Source organism: Drosophila kikkawai, chromosome 2R, assembly GCF_030179895.1.
Source record: "Drosophila kikkawai strain 14028-0561.14 chromosome 2R, DkikHiC1v2, whole genome shotgun sequence".
Classification (NCBI taxonomy): domain Eukaryota; kingdom Metazoa; phylum Arthropoda; class Insecta; order Diptera; family Drosophilidae; genus Drosophila; species Drosophila kikkawai.
Window position 1 is genome coordinate 3,172,005 of NC_091729.1, and position 25,220 is coordinate 3,197,224.

General features: G+C 36.8%; 1 protein-coding gene across 1 annotated transcript; it reads right to left on the reverse strand.

Annotated features, from left to right (window-relative positions):
• Window positions 1–2,121: 2,121 nt before the first annotated feature.
• Window positions 2,122–22,748, reverse strand: LOC121502826 (uncharacterized). Its single transcript, XM_070283924.1, has 2 exons — window positions 22,670–22,748; window positions 2,122–2,909 (listed from the first exon to the last, which is right to left on the reverse strand). The coding sequence occupies exons 1-2, from the start codon at window positions 22,746–22,748 to the stop codon at window positions 2,122–2,124; spliced, it is 867 nt and encodes a 288-aa protein (XP_070140025.1).
• Between the last annotated feature and the right edge of the window lie 2,472 nt (window positions 22,749–25,220).

The window sequence follows — 25,220 nt, forward strand, 5'->3', positions numbered from 1 at the left end:
GAAAGACGAGGATCAACTGAAGCCAATCGCATACTATAGCAGAGCCACTTCCAAACCAGAGAAAAACTATCACAGCTACGAACTAGAAGCCTTAGCCGTTGTCGAGTCCTTGGAGCGATTCAAATACTACATCTATGGAAAAATGATCAAGGTTGTCACCGATTGCAACGCTTTGAAGACGTATATGGAAAAACGCGAGCTGATACCTCGAATTGCAAGATGGTGGTTACGAATCCAGGAGTTTGACATCGACATCGTTCATCGAGCAGGAACACAGATGGGTCACGTTGACGCGCTAAGTAGAGAGCCATTAAAAAATGCACATGAGATGGATACAGCATCCCTGAAGATCTCGAAGACAATTATTGACGAAGCTGACTGGTTGTTTGCTATACAACTTCAAGACGAGAAAATACAGAAAATTGTTGCCGATATGAAAACCGAAAAGATAGCTGAAAACGACGAGTATGTGATCGAGCAAGATCGCCTGTTTCGCAAATATGACAACAAATTGCTATGGGTTGTGCCGAAGCAGCTGAGATTCCATATCCTACACGAGTGCCACGAGAAAGCCGGACATATGAGCACAGATAAAACCATCAGCCGGATTATGAATTTGTTTTGGTTTCCCCGAATGCGTAACTTCGTTAAAAGCTACATAAAGTCCTGTGTAGGCTGCGCGCTGTATAAAATACCAGGTGGACGACACGAAGGTCAGTACCACTACGATGACATCAAGCCGATTCCCTTCTCCACTGTACACATTGATCATCTGGGACCTTTTCCGAAGAGTTCGAAGCGAAATGAACATATCCTCGTACTTGTCGACGCTTTCACCAAGTTCACCATAGTTCGAGCAGTAAAAAGTATAGCAACTAAACACGTCATAGATGCCCTGCAAGAAGTCACCAGCTACGTGGGAATGCCAGAGAGAATCGTCACCGATCGAGGTACCGCTTTCACCTCCAAAGACTTTGAGAAGTACTGCAAATCAAACAATGTGAAGCACATCCTTAACGCTGTCAGAACACCAAGAGCCAATGGTCATGCAGAACGGACAAACCGAATTATCTTGTCAATGCTATTGCCTTCAAACGAAAACGAAAAACGCTGGGACGAGAAGATGCGATCAATCCAGTGGAGCATCAACACCATGGTAAACAGCACTACTAAATGTTCCCCATTTCAGCTACTATATGGTTACGAGCCCCGAGATGTCCTTAAGAATACGCTGACGAGCGTGATCCAAAATCAAGACACGAGCATGATGACTGACGCCGAGTTGGAGAAGCTCCGAGCTGACGCTGCGACCACAGTTAACGACTACAGAGCCGCCGCCAAGAGACGATATGATGCCAGCCATTCCAAGCCAACTGTCTATAGTACCGGAGACATGCTAAACGAGCCGTTTAGCACGGGCACATCGCGCAAATTAGAGCCGCGCTACAAAGGTCCTTTCATCATATCCAAGGTGCTGCCCAACGACCGATATCTAGTTGAAGATATCCCACACGCACAACGAAAGCAGAGACACTACAAGTCAGTGTATTCATCTGATAAGATGAAGCGCTGGTGCGAACTTCCACCCGATGAGCCAGATGAGGATGACGACGACGAAGACGACGAATCAGACCAATAATCTCGCGAGGACGCTACGATGTCAGGAGAGGCCGAATGTAACGGGCTGGTTGTTGCCCTGGATACAAACGATACGATAGCTATAGTAATAAGCGATAGGTAGACGATAGGATACGATACCGATAGCGACAATACGACAGAAGAAGAGCAACGAAAGAACGAAGCGGACGAGGTACAGAATTAATTAAGCAGAGATATAAGTTCCTAAGTTCATCCTGTAAAACCCCTTAACATATCCAATAAATATTACTCCACCACTCGGAAAAGCCATCTCTTCACAAATGATTATACCCGCCCTAGGCCTACCTGTCGAGTTTGTGTACAATGTTGTGTATCCCTTTATGGCCATGCCAGAGATTTGTCCGTCCCTTGTCCATGGCTCTTGTATAAGGCCGATGTCGATGTCCTTCTCCCGGAGAAGGATCCCCAGATTAGCTGAGGCGTGGGAGCTGCGCTTCAGGTTTATCTGAACGACCGTCGGCATTAGATCGGGGTGGTGTTGGGGGTGCTGTCGTCGATCGCCAAACCGTTCAGCAGCTTATTGGCGTCCTCGACTTCATCTTCCAGAATGTCGTCCGGTTCGTCTAGGAAGACCTTCACCTTGGCTTTCCTGATGCCGTAACGGACCTTGTTGTCTGCTGCCTTCAGCTGTTCTAGGCAGCGCTGGTTAATTAGGAACAGGTATGGCTGGCTGGGCTTCATTTCTCGCTCAGCTCTGAGAATGGCCCAGTCCTCCATGTCGACTCCCTTATTCATCGCTCGCAGAGTCTTGAGCACCCTTTCATGGCTAGACAGCCCCTTGGGCAACCAGATGCAAGCTCTAGGTCTCCTTGGGATGTCCTTGGCGGGGACTAGCTTTATGCTAATCCCCTTCCATGCTTTGCTTAGTCTGGCAACGCAATCCGCCAGGAAGTCCCGCGAAAACTCATCGTCGCACCTGATTACCCGGTGCCCCCTAACCATGTCCGAGGAGTCAAAGGAGGGTGACTGGCCCGTTGGCTCGGACAGTAATTTGTCGGTTACCATCTCCGCCAACTGGGTCTCGACCTCCTCCCATTTCTCCATCAGAAGGCGCCCATCGTCGTTGAGCTCGTCGATAAGTGCCATTGCGAGGCTGTCTCTGGCCACCTCGCTGAACTTTTTCGCGGGTTTGACGAAAGTGGTCGGTCTCGGTGCTCCCTTAGCGTCCTTGGATCTCTTCAGAGCGCTCTCGTCACCTCTTGTGAGCGGTTGCGCTTTGCTTGGGGAGGCAAAGACGTCTCTAGGTGCTCCTTCTCGTGGCGCTCGTATTCCTCGATCACTGCTAGAAATCTGGCTTTGTCTGCAGCGTCGCGCGGGTCGGCTTTGCCCTCCTTTTCATTCCTCGCTATTTTGGCGAGGATGAAATGGGCCTTGCTTGCCTGCGCCTTTCGTTGTTGGTGGGTCCACGGTTTTGTCTTCCCGTGTTCGCCGGTCGCTTTAGCTTGGCTTGCCGCCGCTTTAGTGTGCTTTGGTTGTGTCGTTTGAGGTGTGCTTGTCTTTACACCTCCCTCTGTATTGGACACAACAAGAAATATTGGAAAAAACAAAATAAAAAGGACTACAAATTACGAAATTAGTACTGTAGGGTGGCTAACACGGAACCCGTAACCTACGGTTGAGTTTTATTTTGATACAAAGAACATAAAAATCATAAATAATCATTATTTTTAAATTTTATTTTTTTGAAAAAAAAAAAATTTTTTTAACATATTTTATTTTTTTTTACTTATATCTTATGATTAGCTTTAAAAATAAAATAACAAAATTTAAACATAAACATTACCATTTAATTTTTATTTCCTTGCAGGGTATTATAATTTCAGTCAGAAGTTTGCAACGCAGTGAAGAAGACCTTTCCGACCCTATAAAGTATATATATTCTTGATCAGCATCAACAGCCGAGTCGATCTAGCCATGTCTGTCTGTCCGTCTGTCTGTTTCTACGCAAACTAGTCCCTCAGTTTTAAAGCTATCTGAATGAAACTTTGCATATAGTCTTCTATATACTCTCACTGCTATATATGTCGGAACGGGCCGGATCGGACGACTATATCATATAGCTGCCATACCATTGTTCGATAAATTTTTAGAAAAAAAATTATAACTAGGCTGTTTATCAATATTTTTGAGATATAGCCATTTTATATTATTCCAAAATTTTGGTAAAAATTTTATGAAAATCGCACGACTATATCTTATTTTTTTTAACATATTTTTTTTTTTTTACTCATATCTTTAAAAATAAAATAACAAAATTTAAACATAAACATTACCATTTAATTTTTATTTCCTTGCAGGGTATTATAATTTCAGTCAGAAGTTTGCAACGCAGTGAAGGAGACGTTTCCGACCCTATAAAGTATATATATTCTTGATCAGCATCAACAGCCGAGTCGATCTAGCCATGTCCGTCTGTCCGTCTGTCTGTCTGTCTGTCCGTCTGTCTGTCTGTCTGTCTGTTTCTACGCAAACTAGTCCCTCAGTTTTAAAGCTATCTGAATGAAACTTTGCATATAGTCTTCTATATGCTCTCAGTGCTATATATGTCGGAACGGGCCGGATCGGACGACTATATCATATAGCTGCCATACAAATGTTCGATATATTTGCTGTTTTTCAATATTTTTGCACCATTAGATATGGCCATTCAATATTATTTCAGAATTTTGGTAAAAATTTTATGAAAATCGGACGACTATATGATATAGCTGCCATAGAAACGGTCGAGAAATAAATAGGAAAAAAAATTATAGTTTCGTTGTTTTTCAACGTATGTTTATCTACTCTGAGATATAAGCTTTTTTTTATTATTCTAGAATTATGGTATAAATTTCATAAAAATCGGACAACTATATCATATAGCTGCCATATAAGCCGATCGGTAGATGTAGAGAAAATGTAAAACTGGGAATGTAAAACTGTAACTGTCAAACTGTAAACATAATAAGTATAGGTAACATGTAATGAAACTCTGTTTTGTGTGTTTTCAGCATTTAAATCTATAATAAAAACCTCAAAACCAATCTGCAAGGGTATACAAACTTCGGCGTGCCGAAGTTAGCTTCCTTTCTTGTTAATAATATAACATAATGATTATGGTGCCTGGTTTTTTATACCCTTGCAGGGTATTATAATTTCAGTCAGAAGTTTGCAACGCAGTGAAGGAGACGTTTCCGACCCTATAAAGTATATATATTCTTGATCAGCATCAACAGCCGAGTCGATCTAGCCATGTCCGTCTGTCCATCTGTCTGTCTGTCCGTCTGTCCGTCTGTCTGTTTCTACGCAAACTAGTCCCTCAGTTTTAAAGCTATCTAAATGAAACTTTGCATATAGTCTTCTATATACTCTCACTGCTATATATGTCGGAACGGGCCGGATCGGACGACTATATCATATAGCTGCCATACCATTGTTCGATAAATTTTTAGAAAAAAAATTATAACTTGGCTGTTTTTCAATATTTTTGAGATAAGGCCATTTTATATTATTTCAGAATTTTGGAAACAGTTTTATGAAAATCGGACGACTATATGATATAGCTGCCATAGGAACGATCGGGAAATTAATAGAAATAAAATTATAGCTTCGTTGTTTTTCAACGCATTTTCATCTACTCTGAGATATAAGATTTTTTTATTATTTCAGAATTTTGGTATAAATTTCATGAAAATCGGACAACTATATCATATAGCTGCCATATAAACCGATCGGTAGATGTAGAGAAAATGTAAAACTGGGAATGTAAAACTGTAACTTTCAAACTGTAAACATAATAAGTATAGGTAAAATGTAATGAAACTCTGTTTTGTGAGTGTTTTCAGCATTTAAATCTATAATATAAACATCAAAACCAATCTGCAAGGGTATACAAACTTCGGCGTGCCGAAGTTAGCTTCCTTTCTTGTTCCTTGGTAAAATTTGTCCGGCGCCTTCCGCCATACTTCATAGAGCTCAGCGGTTGAAAGATCGAAGATACCTGTGCACATTGAAACAAATAGTCTATTATTTAGAATGAATGCCTCTACAACATATATCGGACGTACAGCAATACAAAGACATATATTTTTATACCCTTGCAGGGTATTATAATTTCAGTCAGAAGTTTGCAACGCAGTGAAGGAGACGTTTCCGACCCTAGAAAGTATATATATTCTTGATCAGCATCAACAGCCGAGTCGATCTAGCCATGTCCGTCTGTCCATCTGTCCGTCTGTCTGTCTGTCCGTCTGTCTTGCATAATTTTTTAGATATGGCCATTTTATATTATTTCAGAATTTTGGAAACAACTTTATGAAAATCGGACGACTATATGATATAGCTGCCATAGGAACGATCGGGAAATTAATAGAAATAAAATTATAGCTTCGTTGTTTTTCAACGCATTTTTATTTACTCTGAGATATAAGCTTTTTTTATTATTCTAGAATTTTTGTATAAATTTTATAAAAATCGGACAACTATATCTTATAGCTGCCATATAAGCGATCGGTAAATGTATAAAATATGTAAAGCTGGGAATGTAAAACTGTAACTGTCAAACTGTAAACATAATAAGTATAGGTAAAATGTAATGAAACTCTGTTTTGTGAGAGTTTTCGAATTTTTTTTTTTGCATTTTTCGATAGCTTTAAGTGTGTAGAACATCATACTAAAAGAGCAAATCGAAATACGTAATAGTTTAAAAGTTATGAGCCTCCGAACCGGCCGACTCAAAGCAGCTACAGAGCAAGCATAAAACTTTAAACGTGTTTTCTGGAAAACTACGTTTTTCGAGCTGGCGACCGTCCTATCTCAGTCAATTTTTAACGTCACCCAATACGAGGGAGCCGACGCAGAGATAATGCGTATTGATAGCATGCAGAAGCTCCACGACCTGCAAGCTAATGCATCGCTATCTCTGGATATCTCGTCTGCTGGAAGTGCTGAAGAGCAACTAAGAGAGGGAACTCTTTTTCGTTAGTATTTGTCTCTTATGTAGGTATAATAGGCTAATTTCTTTAAGAGAGATCAGTTTTATAGAATTCTTTTTTTGTAATTATTTTATAGTTCTTAAATTGCGTGTGTGTTTAATTTATTATTTTAATTCAATAGCTTTGATTTAACAGCATCCAGAGCGAGTAGTAGTGCAATAATTAGGGTTCTTGCAAAACAAAAAGAAGGGTTGCGTATATGCCATATTAACGCTCAAAGCTTATGCAAAAAAATTGATGAGTTCCGGTATTTGTTTATTAAATCTAATGTTGATGTTGTGTGTGTTAGTGAAACTTGGTTTGTCCCTCAACTTAGTGATGTCCTAGTTGAATGTGAAGGTTATAACCTTTATAGATCTGACCGCGAGGGGCATGCTGGAGGGGTTGCCATCTATATTAAGAAAACTTTAAAAACCAAATTAGTAATCAAACAACCCTCTGGCAGTTCAATATAATATCTTTTCCTGGAAGTACATGGGCGTGGAAACTCATCGAATGTGCTCATTGGATGTGTCTACAGGCCTCACAGAACGATTGACTGTAGTGAATTTATTGACGAGGTATCTTCTTTATGTTCTGAATACAATGACGTTTTAATAACTGGGGACCTGAATAGTGATATGCTAAGGGAACGACAATTAAACTCTGAAATGGAAAGTCTTGGACTACAACTAGTAAATAAGACTCTCCCAACACATTTTACGACGAATTCAAATACACTTCTAGATGTCTTCTTTGTCAGCAATACAGACAAAATTCTTCTGTATGACCAGGTCTCAGTGCCGGCTTTCTAACTAACTGACCATACAATTTTCTATAGGGACTTTAGGAACATTGACTTTGAACTTCTAAGTCATGAATTGGATACTTATGATTGGAACCCTATGTACAATTTTAGTGACGTTAACTCCCAACTGCATTATTTAACGTACTGCATTGACTCAATGTACGAAAGGTTTGTGCCACTTAAGCAAAAGGTTCTTAAAGCCAAAGATAATCTGTGGTTCAATAATGGTATTGCTGCAATGATCAATCGACGCGATATTGCCTATAGACGCTGGAAAAGATACAAAATTGCAAGTTACTATGACGAATTTAAGTCTTTGAGAATGACTGCTAACTTGATGATTGCCAATGCAAAGAGCAATTATTTCGCTCAAAAATTTACCAGTACAATGACAATGAAACAAAAATGGAGAGAACTTAAAATGTTGGGAATCGGAAAATCAAACCACAATAGCAAATTAGACATAGACCCCAATGATCTCAACAGAAAATTCCTGCAATCAAACGTACCTGAAACATTGACTAACCCTTATTTGGACATGACTGTGAATAATATCTGTGATAATAGCTTTAGCTTTATGTGTGTTTCGCCGTGTGACGTTCTAGAATCAGTCCTTTCTGTAAAATCGAGTGCTGTTGGGCTTGATAATGTTCATCCAAAATTTATAAAAATTATATTGCCAAAGATTTTAGACAAAATAACATATGTGTTCAATTCCGTTTTGACTATGTCTTGTTTCCCTACCTGCTGGAAATCAGCCAAAATTGTTCCTGTCCCAAAAACTAACGGCGAATATAGGCCGATATCCATACTGCCATTTTTATCCAAAGTCTTGGAGCAACTAATGTGCAATAACCAATCTGGCTTTAGACAATTTAGAAGTTGTACCACTGCAATAATAGATATAACTGAGAGCATTAGACAAAAACTTGATGACAAACATGTGACGTTATTAACTCTTTTGGACTTTAGCAAAGCCTTTGACACGGTTAACCACGAAATTTTATGTACGAAGCTTTCAAAGTTCTTCTCATTCGCGGACACTGCTGTTAAATTAATTTCGTCATATTTATATGGCAGATCGCAAACTGTGATCACGGACACTGGACTATCTGACGATATGATCTTGACGCGAGGTGTACCTCAAGGCTCTGTTCTTAGTCCACTACTGTTTTCTATGTACGTGAATGACCTCCCGAGTGTATTAACCAATGGTTCTCTTCATATGTATGCTGACGATGTTCAAATGTATGTTAGTTGTCCTGTTGCTAGAATTTTTGACTGTGTAGATGTATGTAACCTTGAATTGTCAAATATTAGTGAGTGGGCAAACATGAATGGACTCTCCCTTAATCCGTCAAAATGTAAATGTTTAATTGTTAGTAAAAGATAGTCTTCGTATTAATAATAGCTGTATTGAGTATGTTGAGCAAGTTGTTAATCTAGGTATTACCATGACTAATAACCTTTCATGGAGTGCACATGTCATAAGGGTATCCGGGAAAATATACGGCCTACTTAGGCAACTCTACTTGACACAAAAGTACCTATCGGCTGATATTCGGCTTATGATTGCAAAGGCGTATCTCATACCTTCTCTAAGTTATGGGATAGAAATTTTCGGGAACTGTGATGCTGCCTCCCAACACAAATTAAACGTTGCATTTAACAACATTGCAAGATACATATTCAATATTAAACGAGGTGATCCCATTACGGCAATGGCCAATAGCATTTACGGATTTAACTTTAAAATTTGGAGCAATACCAGAAATCTAATTCTTTTGCATAAGGTAATAAATACCAGAGAGCCCAGTTATCTATTTGAAAAACTAAAATTTGGAACATCTGCAAGAACCAATAATCTCATTAATTTTCGGCATAATCTTTCGTCTTAAACGAGGTGATCCCATTACGGCAATGGCCAATAGCATTTACGGATTTAACTTTAAAATTTGGAGCAATACCAGAAATCTAATTCTTTTGCATAAGGTAATAAATACCAGAGAGCCCAGTTATCTATTTGAAAAACTAAAATTTGGAACATCAGCAAGAACCAATAATCTCATTAATTTTCGGCATAATCTTTCGTCTTCTGAACGCCACTTTTTTATTCACACTATTCGCTTGTGGAATGAACTTCCTCAAAATTTAAAATCAATAAGAAGCACACCGCAATTTAAGAATAATTTAATAAAGTTTTATAGAAATGAAAACATAAACTAGACATAATAAAATGAATCTTCAATTAAAACATAAGGACATTCAAATTGTTAGAATAAGACATGCATGTATTTCAATCTTGTGTAGTTTTAAGACAGATATGAAAATTTTATAATTGACCCGCTGTGACTATCGCACTAATTTATAAGTTTTTAACTTGTAGCGGTAGGAAATTATTTACCAATAAATTAAATTAAATTAAAGTTTCATTCAGATAGCTTTAAAACTGAGGGACTAGTTTGCGTAGAAACAGACAGACAGACAGACGGACAGACGGACAGACGGACATGGCTAGATCGACTCGGCTGTTGATGCTGATCAAGAATATATATACTTTATAGGGTCGGAAACGTCTCCTTCACTGCGTTGCAAACTTCTGACTGAAATTATAATACCCTGCAAGGGTATAAAAAGTGAAGAAAATTTTCACGAAAAACGAAAAAGTAATTTTAAATCTCCGCCATTTTTTTGTTATTTTTTATTCAATTTTGATAATTGTAGTCATTCCATAACCACATTAATACTAAACAAGAACATCTTTGAATTTTTTGTTTCAGTCGATTTTTACGTCCTGACGGTCGCCAGAGGGGTACCTTTTTTTGCAGAGGCTCACGTCGTCCTGTGTCCTGCTTCAGGACATGCTCTAAAAATTTTGAAAATTTGTGCTAAATCATCTCTAAACTATGAAAAATAAACATGCAAAGTTTGATCTTTCTATGTCTTTTCCTTTGTCAAAAAAAAAAATTCCTAAAGATTGTCTATTTTTTGGCCCAACTAACCAGAATGGACCCTTAAATCTATAATATAAACATCAAAACCAATCTGCAAGGGTATACAAACTTCGGCGTGCCAAAGTTAGCTTCCTTTCTTGTTATAGATCTCTTTAAAGTTAAATATTTAAAAAAAATTTCCTTAGAGGAACACTTTGAAAAATCGCAATATATCAGTAAGACACTCACAGATATATATATCAGTACACACAACACATAATAATTACCAGTATGATTGGTCTCCAAAACTTTAATTAAAAAGTGCTACTACTTTTAAGTTTCGCACTTTCAAAGTAACCGAATAAAAAATGGCTCTTTTCAAGCACGTGCATTTTGGCTACAACAGCCGACTTTAACAGTGAATAGATAGGCTTAACAGTGCACATTACTGGTACTACATTTTATAGAGCCATGTATTTTAAAGATGTTTGAAAATGATGTTTTAAAAAAATATGAAATATTTAAAGTTTGATAAAAAGAATAAATTCCATAAACATGGAAAAATCCCCTATAGTGCACTGTCCCTTCTCACAAAAAATAATACTCAAGGATGCTCGTTTTTAAAAACTCTGTGAATTTTACCACCGGTTGGGAAATCTACAGTGTGCCTTAAAGGTACAAAATATTTGCTCAGTATATGCTTGCATTTTTTTTTTGTAGAAAACCTAGTTTAGAAAGCTAACATGAAATTTTCTAAAGCTACGCGTTGCGGTGGCCATCTGGTGTACCTGATAATTGTTCTTACTGCAGCTATTCCGATAGCACTTATCTTTAAAGATTTGCTACAAATGCTCACATAAGTTCAAATTACTTATCAGATGTCTTATAACTTACATTAATTTAGATAAATAACACAGGAACACAAAATCAAACTTTGTGAAATTTCCACGAACCATTTCAAGTTTTCCATGATATTTGGGTGCTCCTGAGTAAAAGTCCCATACAAAATTATTTTCCATCACCTACAGGTTCCGCGGTATACCTAAGAATACAAAAAACCGATATTTGCCGACATTTTGAATTACGTGGCCTATATAATTGGACTTACCTTTATTATTTTCGGTAGGGCCTACTCTCAATACATCACGGCACTACTAAAAAATAGTCCCAATCGTGAACCATTGCCCATGTCTTTGGAATTCGACGCCAAAGTTGAAACTCCCAAAATGTTCAACATTTCTGTGATGAAAAAACAATTCTGAGAATTAAATCTTATTTGGAACTAATTTTAAATATTCATTGAATCTATTGTTCATTGTATTCTTTAATTTCGGTTAAAAGCGTTTTCATGAGGACATTTTATTGGATTTATTAAACGAATAAAACCGCTTTTTTGGTTTTATTATCTACTCCTATTTGCTGTCAAATTTCAAATAAGTCAAGGCAACCTATAAAATGGTAGTAAATATGTATCTTTTTATATATAATATAAATTTAGATTTATATTAAATAAAAAGGTCTTCCGAACATAACATTTTTAAGACAGCTTAGTAGCCAGCGATAATCCTTACATATTTAAGTTTAGTCAAAAAGAACAAAATTTATAAATTTATATCTATCTATCTTCTATCTATATATATAAAAATCAATTGCTGTTCATTAGTCTCGCTAAAACTCGAGAATGGCTGAACGGATTTATCTTATCTTGGTCTTGAATTATTCGTGGAGGTCTAGGGAAGGTTTAAAAGGTGAGAAAAATTCGAATAATTGCCGGGAAAATCCTCAAAACAGTATTTTTCTATTTCCCATACAAACGTTTTCTAAATAAAATGGAGAGTCAATTTGTAATTTATTACCGCTGTATAACAGGGGTGCCCAAACGTTGCTTATGGCAGAGCAACGCACCAATACATATAAATGAAAACACAAATACATTTACGCAAAAGTTTTTTTTTACTTCAAATTTCTGCACTGAAAAAAATGAAAGTAAATTCAAATTAAGATATCGGAAGTAATAAAAATACATGAAAATACATTTTAACAATGCATTGGGGCTCACCATAGCAATTTTTACAAAATAAAAAATTAGATTCTGCAATATCAAACATCTTGCCCGCAACGCAAAATACAACTGATTTTTCGCGATGTACTTTTTTCGGCGATCCAACAACAATTTACATTCGGACAAGCGAGATAACGGTGAAGCCTATGAAAGTGTTGTTGCCGAGATCAACGAAGACGTGGAGAATGAAGAGAATACGCAAAATTGTTTGTGTAATCTCCTTTGCTTATGGAGTGAGCCGTGCATGCATACGGCGATTGCTCTGCCTATGCTAAAGAGCAATTACAAAAACAATGCGAGCACAAAGAGCTATGGGCTGGGCATGACTGCTGTATAAAGTTCAAATTCGCATGCGCGTTGGAGGATCTAATATCGCGTTCCGAAACTCAACAAAAGTGAAAGTGAATCGCGAACGCGACAAAATTGCATAGTCTCACAGCTTCATATAGCTTCGAGAAAATTAATTTTAGCTAACTTCAGTTGTTAATCTGTCTTTTGTTTTTAATAAGACTATATAGAAATCGAAAGATAAATCTTAAGTTTTGTCACAAACGTTAAATTATAAATCTTAAGTTAAATTTCTGAACGCAATCATAATATTTGACATTAGATTTGACAACCAACTAATATGTCAATCCATCCTGTCTGTCGCTTTTCAGTCAGAGCACGGAAAAAAGTATCCATCCTGTCTGTCGCTTTTCAGTCAGAGCACGGAAAAAAGTATTACGATATTATATTGTGTTACGAGTTACGATATCTATGAGTGCATCCTTCTATCTTTGTGGCTACGTGCGCGAGAACTTTCTTTACTTTGGTGATCCTTTGTGATAGTGACATTCCAAGTAATGTGCTCTTTTTTGTGATAGTGACACTTTACTGCTAAATAAACGGGAAATTTTCTCAATTACAATTTACGATGCCGAGGAGAAGACGACCTAACGTAGGTCGTCGTAGTCAATCAAATGTGCGAAGAGCTACCTCACGTGCTAACCACACTGATGACCAGAGACAGAGAGATCAAGAAAATAGTCGTATTGCTATGTCAGAATTGCGTTCTTTAGTGAGTGACAATGTAGGAGATAGGCTTAGAATGCAACGAGTTCGTGCACATCAAACGCAACAACAGCAAGCTAGACATAATGAAATTGAGCGAATCCGCAGACGCAGTGCTCCTGTGATTCTTGACCGAGCTGCATTCCACTATGATCCGGCAATTGATTATTGTGCCGACAAATCAGTAACAATTGGGGAAATGAAAACAATTTGTAAATATTGTAAGGCGTTAAAATACACTGGTGAATCTACTGGATTATGTTGTGCTGAAGGCAAAGTAAAATTGCCACAATTGGTCCCACCACCAGATCCTTTACGCTCTTTAGTTTGTTTTAACGAGACTAACGAACAGCAATTGATTTTTATATATATAGATAACTGGTTAAGTCATCGTGCGATTTTGGCAGCCAATAATGTTGATGTTGACGAAATTAACTTTCAGACACCACAGTCAATCTTTTCTGTTGTTGATGAAAATGAAAGTGTAAATTTTCCAACTGAATTTTTAAATTCACTAGATATACTGGAAATGCCACCACATAATCTTCGATAACCCATAATCCCCCTCAACTATGCAACGGTACGCGTTTAGTCATCAAAAAGATCACCGGAAAATTACTTGAATCAACCATTTTAGTTTAAAGAAACAGTGGTCCTGTTGCCACGTATTCCAATGATACCGTCAGAATCTACCATACCCTTTAAAAAAGGCTACAGTTTCAATTCGTTTATCTTTTGCCGTGTCTATAAATAAGTCTCAAGGTGTGTTATATTTGTGTTAGCTAAAGACAAGTTATCCAAAAATATTGTGCACCGATTAGTGCTAAATCAAATAGAAATTTAAAGTACTTACAATTTAAAATAATAAATATTACTGTAAAAGATTTAAGACTATTTTCCTTATCTACCTTATTCATAAGTTTAAGAGTCACATGCTATTTACTATAACTTTGTGATATACTCATTTGTTAGCCACAGCAAGGCGTGGCCGGGTCTTCTAGTTATATATAAAAAGATACATTTTTACTACCATTTTATAGGTTGCCTTGACTTATTTGAAATTTGGCAGCAAATAGGAGTAGATAATAAAACCAAAAAAGCGGTTTTATTCGTTTAATAAATCCAATAAAATGTCCTCATGAAAACGCTTTAAACCGAAATTAAAGAATACAATGAACAATAGATTCAATGAATATTTAAAATTAGTTCCATATAAGATTTAATTCTCAGAATTGTTTTTTCATCACAGAAATGTCGAACATTTTGGGAGTTTCAACTTTGGCGTCGAATTCCAAAGACATGGGCAATGGTTCACGATTGGGATTTTTTTTTAGTAGTGCCGTGATGTATTGAGAGTAGGTCCTACCGAAAATAATAAGGGTAAGTCCAATTATATAGGCCACGTAATTCAAAATGTCGGCATACATCGGTTTTTTATTCTTAGGTATACCGCGGAACATGTAGGTGATGGAAAATAATTTTGTATGGGACTTTTACTCAGGAGCACCCAAATATCATGGAAAACTTGAAATGGTTCGTGGAAATTTTTGGCTGTGTACCTGTGTAATTAATTATTAATTTAGATAAATTTAATTTAATTTAATTAAATTTAATTTTAATTTTTACTGAATGTGATTTTCCAAATCATTAGACGTGTTACCTCTCTTCTTGTCTCTTAGTTTTCGAGCTTTCAATAAACTTAGCATATGGTCCATTTTATATTACAGGTTTATGTAAGACCAGTGGAAAAAGGTCAAATGAGAAATAAATCATATAGCTCATGGGATTGAAAAGTAACACAATAAGAGTTATAACTTTGTTGTCTCTTGACATATTTATACCCTTGCAGGGTATTCTAATTTCAGTCAGAAGTTTGCAACGCAGTGAAGGAGACGTTTCCGACCCTATAAAGTATATATATTCTTGATCAGCATCAACAGCCGAGTCGATCTAGCCATGTCCGTCTGTCCGTCTGTCTGTTTCTACGCAAACTAGTCCCTCAGTTTTAAAGCTATCTGAATGAAACTTTGCATATAGTCTTATATATGCTCTCACTGCTATATATGTCGGAACGGGCCGGATCGGACGACTATATCATATAGCTGCCATACAAATGTTCGATAAATTTTTAGAAAAAAAATTATAACTTGGCTGTTTTTCAATATTTTTGCATCATTTTTGAGATATAGCCATTTTATATTATTCCAGAATTTTGGTAAAAATTTTATGAAAATCGGACGACTATATGATATAGCTGCCATAGGAAAGATCGGGAAATTAATAGAAATAAAATTATAGCTTCGTTGTTTTTCAACGCATTTTTATTTACTCTGAGATATAAGATTTCATAAAAATCGGACAACTATATCTTATAGCTGCCATAGAAGCGATCGGTAAATGTATAAAATATATAAAGCTGGGAATGTAAAACTGTAACTGTCAAACTGTAAACATAATAAGTATAGGTAAAATGTAATGAAACTCTGTTTTGTGAGTGTTTTCAGCATTTAAATCTATAAAATAAACATCAAAACCAATATGCAAGGGTATACAAACTTCGGCGTGCCGAAGTTAGCTTCCTTTCTTGTAGTTTTATAAATTTAATCAAACCATAAAGGGTGTCCAACGAACTATTACAAGTGCAGTGGATGCTTCCTAAGACCCGCTAGGATTGCATAAAATTATATATGTATATTTGTTTGGATTAAAGATTTTATTTTCATTGTTGATATTTAAATAATTATTGGCAAAGTAAAAAAAAAGAAAAACAATGCATATTTATTATATCATGCTATGAAAATGCAGCTTTACTGTCCCTTTTAAATTAGTATTTCTCGACTTGAATTTAATTCCTTTAATTATGGTTTGCCTTTTCAAATTATTAATACTTGTAATTACTTACTTAACAATAAATATAAATATGGATTAGAAAATAATTAGAAAGATGTAATTTGATAGGTTGTAAATTGAATTTAGTTTAAAATCGATGAAACTGAATTTGCATAAATCGAATTTTTAATGAATATAAATTAAGCAAGTAAACTGTGAATAAATTATTATAAGGGATTGTAGAGTACTTGCTTTAATATGTGCTGGAAATATTTTAATACTCGGCCTAGTGACAATGCAGAATTTTATGTAATATGTCATGGGTAAAGACTTAGGGCATTAAAGCCATATAACTTTCTAATATATATTAAAAGCCTTAGTTTATTTTTAAATATGTCGGCGTGCATCCGTATTATCAATTCATCCGTTCGTTTCTTTTTACTATTTGTTTTGAAAAGGCGCACTAATTAAATGTAGTAGCTAGAACGAATCCTGACATACCGCGAGGTAGATCCAAGCCTGACATTAGTGCGCATCCCCAGCGTTGGACGAACAAGTTCCTTGTTAGTAGTAACTACCACCCACTTTTTAAAGGCCGACTAGTAAGAGTCTTAAGATACTTTTAAAATTGTTGTAAATATTACTGAATTTTAAATGGATTCACAAATAAGCACATTTCTTGTTTAACTTTGTTTATGTCTAACCCTTAAAGTTGCCCCTGGCAAATGCCATATATTTAGAGTAAAACAAAATGTTTAACGCTTCACAGGAATTCCTTCAGTGGAATTTTCTACTTTCAAATATTTGTCATGCTCTCTTGGCAAAAGGCTCGCTTTTTGCCGGTTTCCTCAGCCCTTGGGCGAAAGGTAGAAAAAATCATGCGCAATATTTTATTTTGTTGAAGAGACATAACAGTGAAGTCACACCTATAGTAAAAGTAGAGTAAAATCCTTGTATTCACACATGAACTCATATACATATAAGAATAATAATTAAAAGAATCGAGCCGGAAAAGCAGTGGCTTGTTTAGCAGTTGCCTGCATATATCTATACTCAATAATATATACACTTGAGATATAAGATGACCGATAACACACGAGCGGTCACAGTATATTTTAAAATTGTGCAGTGGAAAATGTTTGCACCTTAGGAAAATGTATGGAAATTGCGTTGGTCAATGTAGAGATAAAATGATTAAAATAATAAACAAGAAAGGAAGCTAACTTCGGCACGCCGAAGTTTGTATACCCTTGCAGATTGGTTTCGATGTTTATATTATAGATATAAATGCTGAAAAGACTCACAAAACAGTGTTTCATTACATTTTACCTATACTTATTATGTTTACAGTTTGACAGTTATAGTTTTACATTCCCAGCTTTACATATTTTATACATTTACCGATCGCTTCTATGGCAGCTATAAGATATAGTTGTCCGATTTTTATAAAATTTATACCAAAATTCTAGAATAATAAAAAAAGCTTATATCTCAGAGTAGATAAACATACGTTGAAAAACAACGAAGCAATAATTTTTTCCCTATTAATTTCCCGATCGTTCCTATGGCAGCTATATCATATAGTCGTCCGATTTTCATAAAATTTTTACCAAAATTCAGAAATAATATATAATGGCAACATCTAAAAAATGGTGTAAAAATATTGAAAAACAGCAAAGTTATAATTTTTTTTCGAAAAATATATCGAACATTTGTATGGCAGCTATACGATATAGTCGTCCGATCCGGCCCGTTCCGACATATATAGCAGTGAGAGCATATAGAAGACTATATATTTCAGATAGCTTTAAAACTGAGGGACTAGTTTGCGTAGAAACAGACAGACAGACAGACAGACAGACGGACAGACGGACAGACAGACAGACGGACAGACGGATAGACGGACAGACGGACAGACAGACAGACGGACAGACGGACATGGCTAGATCGACTCGGCTGTTGATGCTGATCAAGAATATATATACTTTATAGGGTCGGAAACGTCTCCTTCACTGCGTTGCAAACTTCTGACTGAAATTATAATACCCTGCAAGGGTATAATAAGTCATTACAATTAATATACAAAAAGAACCAAAAAAAAAAAAAAAAACAAAGGAATGGAAGCTACTTCGGCACTCAGAAGTGTGTATACCCTAGCAGTTTACAATTAGAGCATAATTATATCAGTTTATTTTTACAGGTTAACAGTTAAAGTTTTACATTCACAAATTTTCCGGTTCGTTTTTAAGGCAGCTATATGACTTAGGTATATCCCCACAAAAAAAGTTTATTTTCGGTGTACATCCTAACTGTCCACAAAATCATCCGATATCAAAACAATTTATTGCATTCGATAAAGGATAAGTGCCCCAAGGTACTCAGATGACGTTTTCATTTTAAAAAATTTTTCGCGATTTTTATCAAAATTGAAAGTCACAACCCGGATTATTGACTAAAAAATTAGTTTAATTTTTTTGTAGTGGCAAATGTCCTGCGGTAGGCTTTCGCAGCTGAAGTAAACATTTTTATAATCTTTAAATTTTAGTAAATAACGGCACATACATACATTTCATTTGGGGGCAACCGGGGGGAAATACATAAACATTGTAACGCACAACATATACGAACTAAATAGACGCACTTTTTTAACAAAGATTTACACGAAACAAATAATGTATATATTATTATCTACCATATCTATTCCAATCGTTTTTGGTTTAACAGCGTTTTATAATATATTTAAGATTTTTAAACTTTGTCTGTGCACTCCACTGCGGACAAATTGAAAATGCATAAAAATGAGTACGCTTTTGTCAATATATTTTTAGAAGAAGAAGAAATGCCAAGCAGACCATAGTGCTTGGTAAATTTTGGACAATCAGCTGATAGTAAAACGGGGTTTCGCTTGAATAGCTTAAAAACAATTTTTGGCCTAAGGCAGCGACCACTGTGCATAGTTGCGAGAATAGTTAAAAACTATCTGCAAAATTTAATTTAGATAGCTATAAAAATGAGGGACTAGTTTGCATAGAAACGGACAGAGGGACAGACGGACATGGCTAAATCGGCTTTGCTACTAATGGTGATCAAGAATATATGTATATTCTTTAAAGGATCGACCATCTCTGCGTTGAAAACTTGGAAGTATAATACTTCGCAAGGGTAAAAAAAAAAAACAAATCGAAATCAATAATTGCATCCCATGAAGTACGCGAAACGCTCCTTTGTCCTCTGCCAACATGCACAGGGCCAAATATTCCTTTTTTTTTTTACCGTAAATAAGATGTTAAGATTGAGAACTACATTTGTATATATATATATTAAAAACCACAATTGATTTTTGGTTTTCATTACTCTTTTTGATTTGAGAAAAATTGTCTACATACAATTTCTTTTCACTTTCATAGCGAACGGTCGTGTTTTTGTTTTACGCTTCAAAATTTTGGCGTGTTTTTTTACTTAAAAACCACCGATGTTCAGTTTAATTGTTTCTTACGCCGTAGTACTTAAAGGGGTATATTAATTCATTTTTACTGAATGTGTTCCGTGATACTAGCCGTTAACATTAAATAAACCTCCTTGGTTTACTTAAGAGTTAAGTCCTTTGGATCACCTATTGTTAACAAAGTTTTAACTAACTCCAGAGTACTTATGTACGCTAACGTCGCGACGTCAAACTTTGTCTGCAATATATGGACGCTGCTTCCCAGTCCGACTTACAGACAGATTCTTAAAATTTCCAAAACCGCGTGCCGCGTGAACTTTTTAAACTTTTATAGCTCGTTCCTAAGCCTGGGAATTATACGCTGAACTGCTGCTCTTAGGAAAAAATTAATATAGTTGATGATTTGGGTATCTGTCTGGTTCCAAAGCTCGACTTCATCAATCATATTTCGTGCATGGTGAATAAAGCAAGAGGTGTGTTTGGCTTCATTAAACGGTGTTCAAAGGAATTCAATGACTTCTGTGTAACAAAATTGTTATATACTTCACTTGGAACTATCTTAGAATATATCTGGATATAGAGCCCTTAGTAGCCCTACAGTAAACGCATAGAATCGGTTCAAAAGAACTTTTCGCTTCACGCGGTTTAAACTGGGATGCATACTACATCGTATACTAGTACACTCATAAAATTGTTTACTTAAAATCGTCTTAAAAAAGACACTTTTCGCCCGTACATTTAGAAATTCGCCATTAAAATGGCTTCAATGGTAAGTCGCCCTAAATTTGAGAAAAAATGTCCGTAAAAGAAAGAAAGAAATTTTCTTAAATCTAGGGCGATGTTCCTTAAATGAAGAAACATTTCCTTGTTTATAAGATTTGTCCTAAATATAGGGAAAATTTTCCGCAAATTGAAGTTGAATTTTTTCTTACATTTAGAAAGATTTCTCTTGAATGTAGGAAAATTGAAGGTAAGTGAGGGAAATTGCAATTTTATGTTGTTGTTTGTATTTGTTTGCATTGTAAATAAGCAATAAAAATATTATTTTTGTTGTAAAAAATAATTTTTAATAAATATTAATAATAATAATATTTTTTGTCGTTGTATTACACCAAAAACAAATAGCTTTTGATTTTCATAGCGAACGGTCGTGTTTTTGTTTTGCGCTCCGAACTTTTGTGTTGTTTTGCATTTAAACCACCGGGGTCCAAATTTTAAATTGTTAAAATACAATTCGTAAGTTTGCCATTTCGCTACGCGAGTGCATGTGCATGCGGCTTTCAGTGTTTAATTAATATATACATTTAATTAATCACATTTAGTTTTTGCGTTTTTCTTGTCCCCTCTTTGTGGTGTCCCGTTTATTTGCTTCTAGCAGCAGCACTTAACCGGCTCCAAAGCTTTCGTGTTTCTCTACTCACCCACGCTTACGCTTCCGCTCTCTTGTTTTTTTCGGTACTGCTTATCTGCGCACCGTGGTTAAAGGTTCGTGAAAATGGTTTCAAATCTTATTTGTGATATTAAAGGCTGCCAAAAGGAGGTTTTGGCAGATCAGCCCGCCCTTTACTGCTGGCTTTGCGATGCGGTCGTTCATGCTGTGTCTAGGCTTAACGGGCCGTATCGCTGACGCAAAATGGCTTGCGCTATTTTTGCCATGCCTGTCGTGAGGTGGAGAAGGATATGTTATCCTTCATGCGGCAAACCAAAAGCGGTTTTAATGAACTTAGGGTCAATTTTCGCAAAGCAAATGACCTGTTCACAGCGCTGGACTCTCAATTTAGCGGCATGAAGCTGCTAAGCGAGTCACCAAAGCGCAAAAAATCGGCTGCTGGTCGGCTGCAGTTGGGCGAACCCCAGCCGCCAAAGAACCCCAGCCGCCAAAGATTTGGCACACTCCCTCGGCACACCCCCCGACACTGACGCCAACTCCAATGGTGTTGAGATCGGGAACGGCTAAAGATTCGGCATTCGAAGGAGCCGGGTCAGTAATGGCAGCAGATCCCCCAGTATTATCAGTTGAGTCCGCTGCGGGGTCTCAATCTCTGACACCGCAGACTTTAAAAAAACTCTCAGCTATCCCAAAGGGAAAAACTAGGGCTGAACCACTAGCAGAAGTCGGTAATGCTGCATTACCAAAGACCATCACCGCTATTCCACCACTAAAAACAATATTTGTTTCTCGGCTTGACCCTGATCTCGCATCGGAAGGTGTACTAGCTCATATACTGAGCAAAATACAAGCCAAAAATGTGAAAGTGGAAAAATTCAATTTCTCATACCCCAAAGATATCTCATCTTTCAAGATAAGTGTCTCCCGTGAGCTTTTTGACAAACTTTGTTCTGGTGACTTCTGGCCCGAGCACGCTGTAGTTAAGGAGTTCGAGGTAAAAATAAAGAAAAAACGGCCTTCACGGCCGGCACAAACCACAGTGACAGCGGGCGTCACGGCAGTGCCAAAAAACTAAATACCTCCCTCCTACTTTCCTATCAGAACACTAGAGGCTTAAGCAGCAAGCTCTCTAAATTGTATTCTGATAGTTTTTCGTTCGCATCCCAGGTGATTGTGTTTACCACAACCCCGTTAAAGCCGGAGATTCTCAGCTCCGAAATTTTTCCGGGTAAGTACACAACTTATAGATTGGACCGTCTTTCCCAGCGAGGTGGTGGAGTTTTAATTGCCGTTGACTCCACCCTTATTTCCGAACTGGACGATCTCACAGGTATTGAATTTATCTGTGTAAAACTATCATTTCCAGGTAGTTTTATCTATATAACCTGTTCTTACGTTCCTCCATCTGCTGAAAAGCCTATTTATTGGAAACACCTTTCGGCAATTCAGGCCGTTTCCAACATGCTTTCGGATAGAGACCAACTAGTAACTCTAGGAAACTTCAATATACCTGGAGCTCGTTGGTCATCAGATGGTACGTCCAATGTCCTCCAAACTGCGGCACAGCATGACCTCATAGATGGCTTGCTTGACATTTCGTTGTCCCAGGTCAACCATGTTGTAAATCCTTTAAATAGCCTACTAGATCTGTGTTTCGTCTCTGATCCTGTAGGTGTAAACTTAACAAGAGTCGATCCATTGACGCTTCCCGAAGATCCTTACCATCCTACTTTCGATTTGGGAATTGTCGTAAAGACCAAACCTGATCTGAGTCGCTTAGCCACTAAAGTTCGCTGCTTTCGTAAAGCAAACTTTCATAGGCTAGATATCTTGATTTCTGAATTTAATTGGTCTGAACTTTACAGGTGCACTGACATGGCGTCCGCCGTGGATATTTTTTACAGTGCCATGAATGCGTTCTTTGCATCGTGTGTTCCGTTGACCTATCCGTCGGTGTCTAGTAAACCACCTTGGTTCACTAAAGAGCGCCTAAAAACCGTTAAGTCTAGGCTTTATAATCGTTATAAACGTACCGGTTCTCCTACTGTTCATTCAAGTTATCTTATTGCTCGGTCGAATTTCACCGTGCTAAACGCGCAGTGTTATAAGAGTTATTTAATTCGCTGTAGAGTTCAGTTCACGCAGGACCCGTAATTTCTCCATGTCAGCATGGTTTTATGAGGCGAAGATCGACCACTACAAATCTCCTGGAACTCACCTCTTTCGTTATTAGAGGTTTCCAACGTAACTTTCAAACCGACGTGATTTACACAGACTTTAGTAAAGCTTTTGACTCGGGTAATCTCACTCTCTTCTTGTAAGGAAGCTTGACTTAATCGGGTTTCCTGTCGATCTTCTTAAATGGATTTTGAGCTATTTGAGTGACAGAACTCAATAGGTTCTGTTTAAAAATGAGCTAACCGTGGATCGATGCTTGGTGTCGTATTCCTTCATAACCTAATAAACGGTGATGTTGAGAGCCCTTTTCTTTTGAGCAGCTTAACTTCCGCGTTCCCCGACTAACATCTAGAACCCTTATCCCTTTAGTATTAAATCTCTGTAGGCGGGAGTTTGAAGTATATGAACCCTTTAGGGTTTTATGTACGGATTACAACCGCCTCTCTGACATTATAATTCGTAGCGACAGCCCTTCTGTACTAAAAACTTTAATACTTGTTGAGTTAGCTCGTAGTGTATCACCGTAGTCTAATTTTGCATGCGTTCTTTTTTATTTATCTTAGTTATTATTTAGTGACATTATATTATTTTTTTATATTTATTTTGCATGCGTTTTTATTTATTTATCGTAGTTGTTCAGAAAGAACACACGAACAAGTATATGTTAGGAACTAAATCTTTGCAGCAATGTACTGCATTTGTCTATCTATAATTACTGCCGCCACTTGGACCTACGTAAATACAAGCAACCCGAAATATGACCTCCTGCGAGCTGTCTGGGTTTGTTTAAGATACCATATGTGCTATCGGGTGACTGTGAGCTCCCTTATCGCACTAAGAGTATTTCCCACGATCGGGAACTGTCCGATGCGTGGGTCTAGAACTAAGATCAATAATGTACACTCTCATGTTAGCTATTTAAGATAGGATTTGAACGAATAAAATGTAGTTTGAAATATCAACTCAACAACGTCAGACGCTCGTTTCATTTACAGCCTCTCTCGACATAGTTATTATTTAGTTACATTATATTATATTTTTTTTTTATATTTATTTTGCATGCGTTTTTACTTATATATATATTTTTATTATATTATATATATTTTTTTTTCCTTATTAAATTTTATTTTTGTTCTCTCGTAACGTTTCCTCGTTCTTTTCTTCCTTCATTCACCGCGTCTATCCAATTCGCGATTCGTGCCGTACGTCACGCGGCTGCGCCCCTCGGTCGGTTGGGGGGGAGGTGGAAGCGGGACCCCGCTCGAAAAAAAAAAAATAAATAAATAAATAAAAAAAATTAACAAAGGCGGCCAAAATGCTAACACTTTTGGTGTTGCAAAAGAGACTTGCTCTTACAAAGTGTTTGCCGACCACCGTCACCTTATGCCAGAGACGTTTGAACCAGTTGGGAATTGTATGCGCACGCGTGTGGAATTTGAAAAAATTTTAGGAAGAATCCGCCGTAGTTTTACGAAAAGTTGACCAGCAAAACAAAGAAAATTCTCCCGTAATTTAAGAAAATTCGCCTGTAATTAAAGAAAGAAATTGAACGAAGCAAATCAGAAAACCTTGCCCTAAATTTAAGAAAAATAAATTAAAATAGAAAAAGAAAGGAAGCTAACTTCGGCACACCGAAGTTTTTATACCCTTGCAGATTGGTTTTGATATTTATATTATACATTTAAATGTTGAAAATACACGCAAAACAGAGTTTCATTAAATTTACCTATACTTACAGTTTGACAGTTACAGTTTTACATTCCCGGCATTACATTTTCTCTACATCAACCGATCGCGCCTATGGGAGCTATATGATATAGTTGTCTGATTTTTATGAAATTTATACCAAAATTCTAAAATAATAAAAAAAGCTCATATCTCAGAGTAGATGAAAATACGTTGAAAAGCACC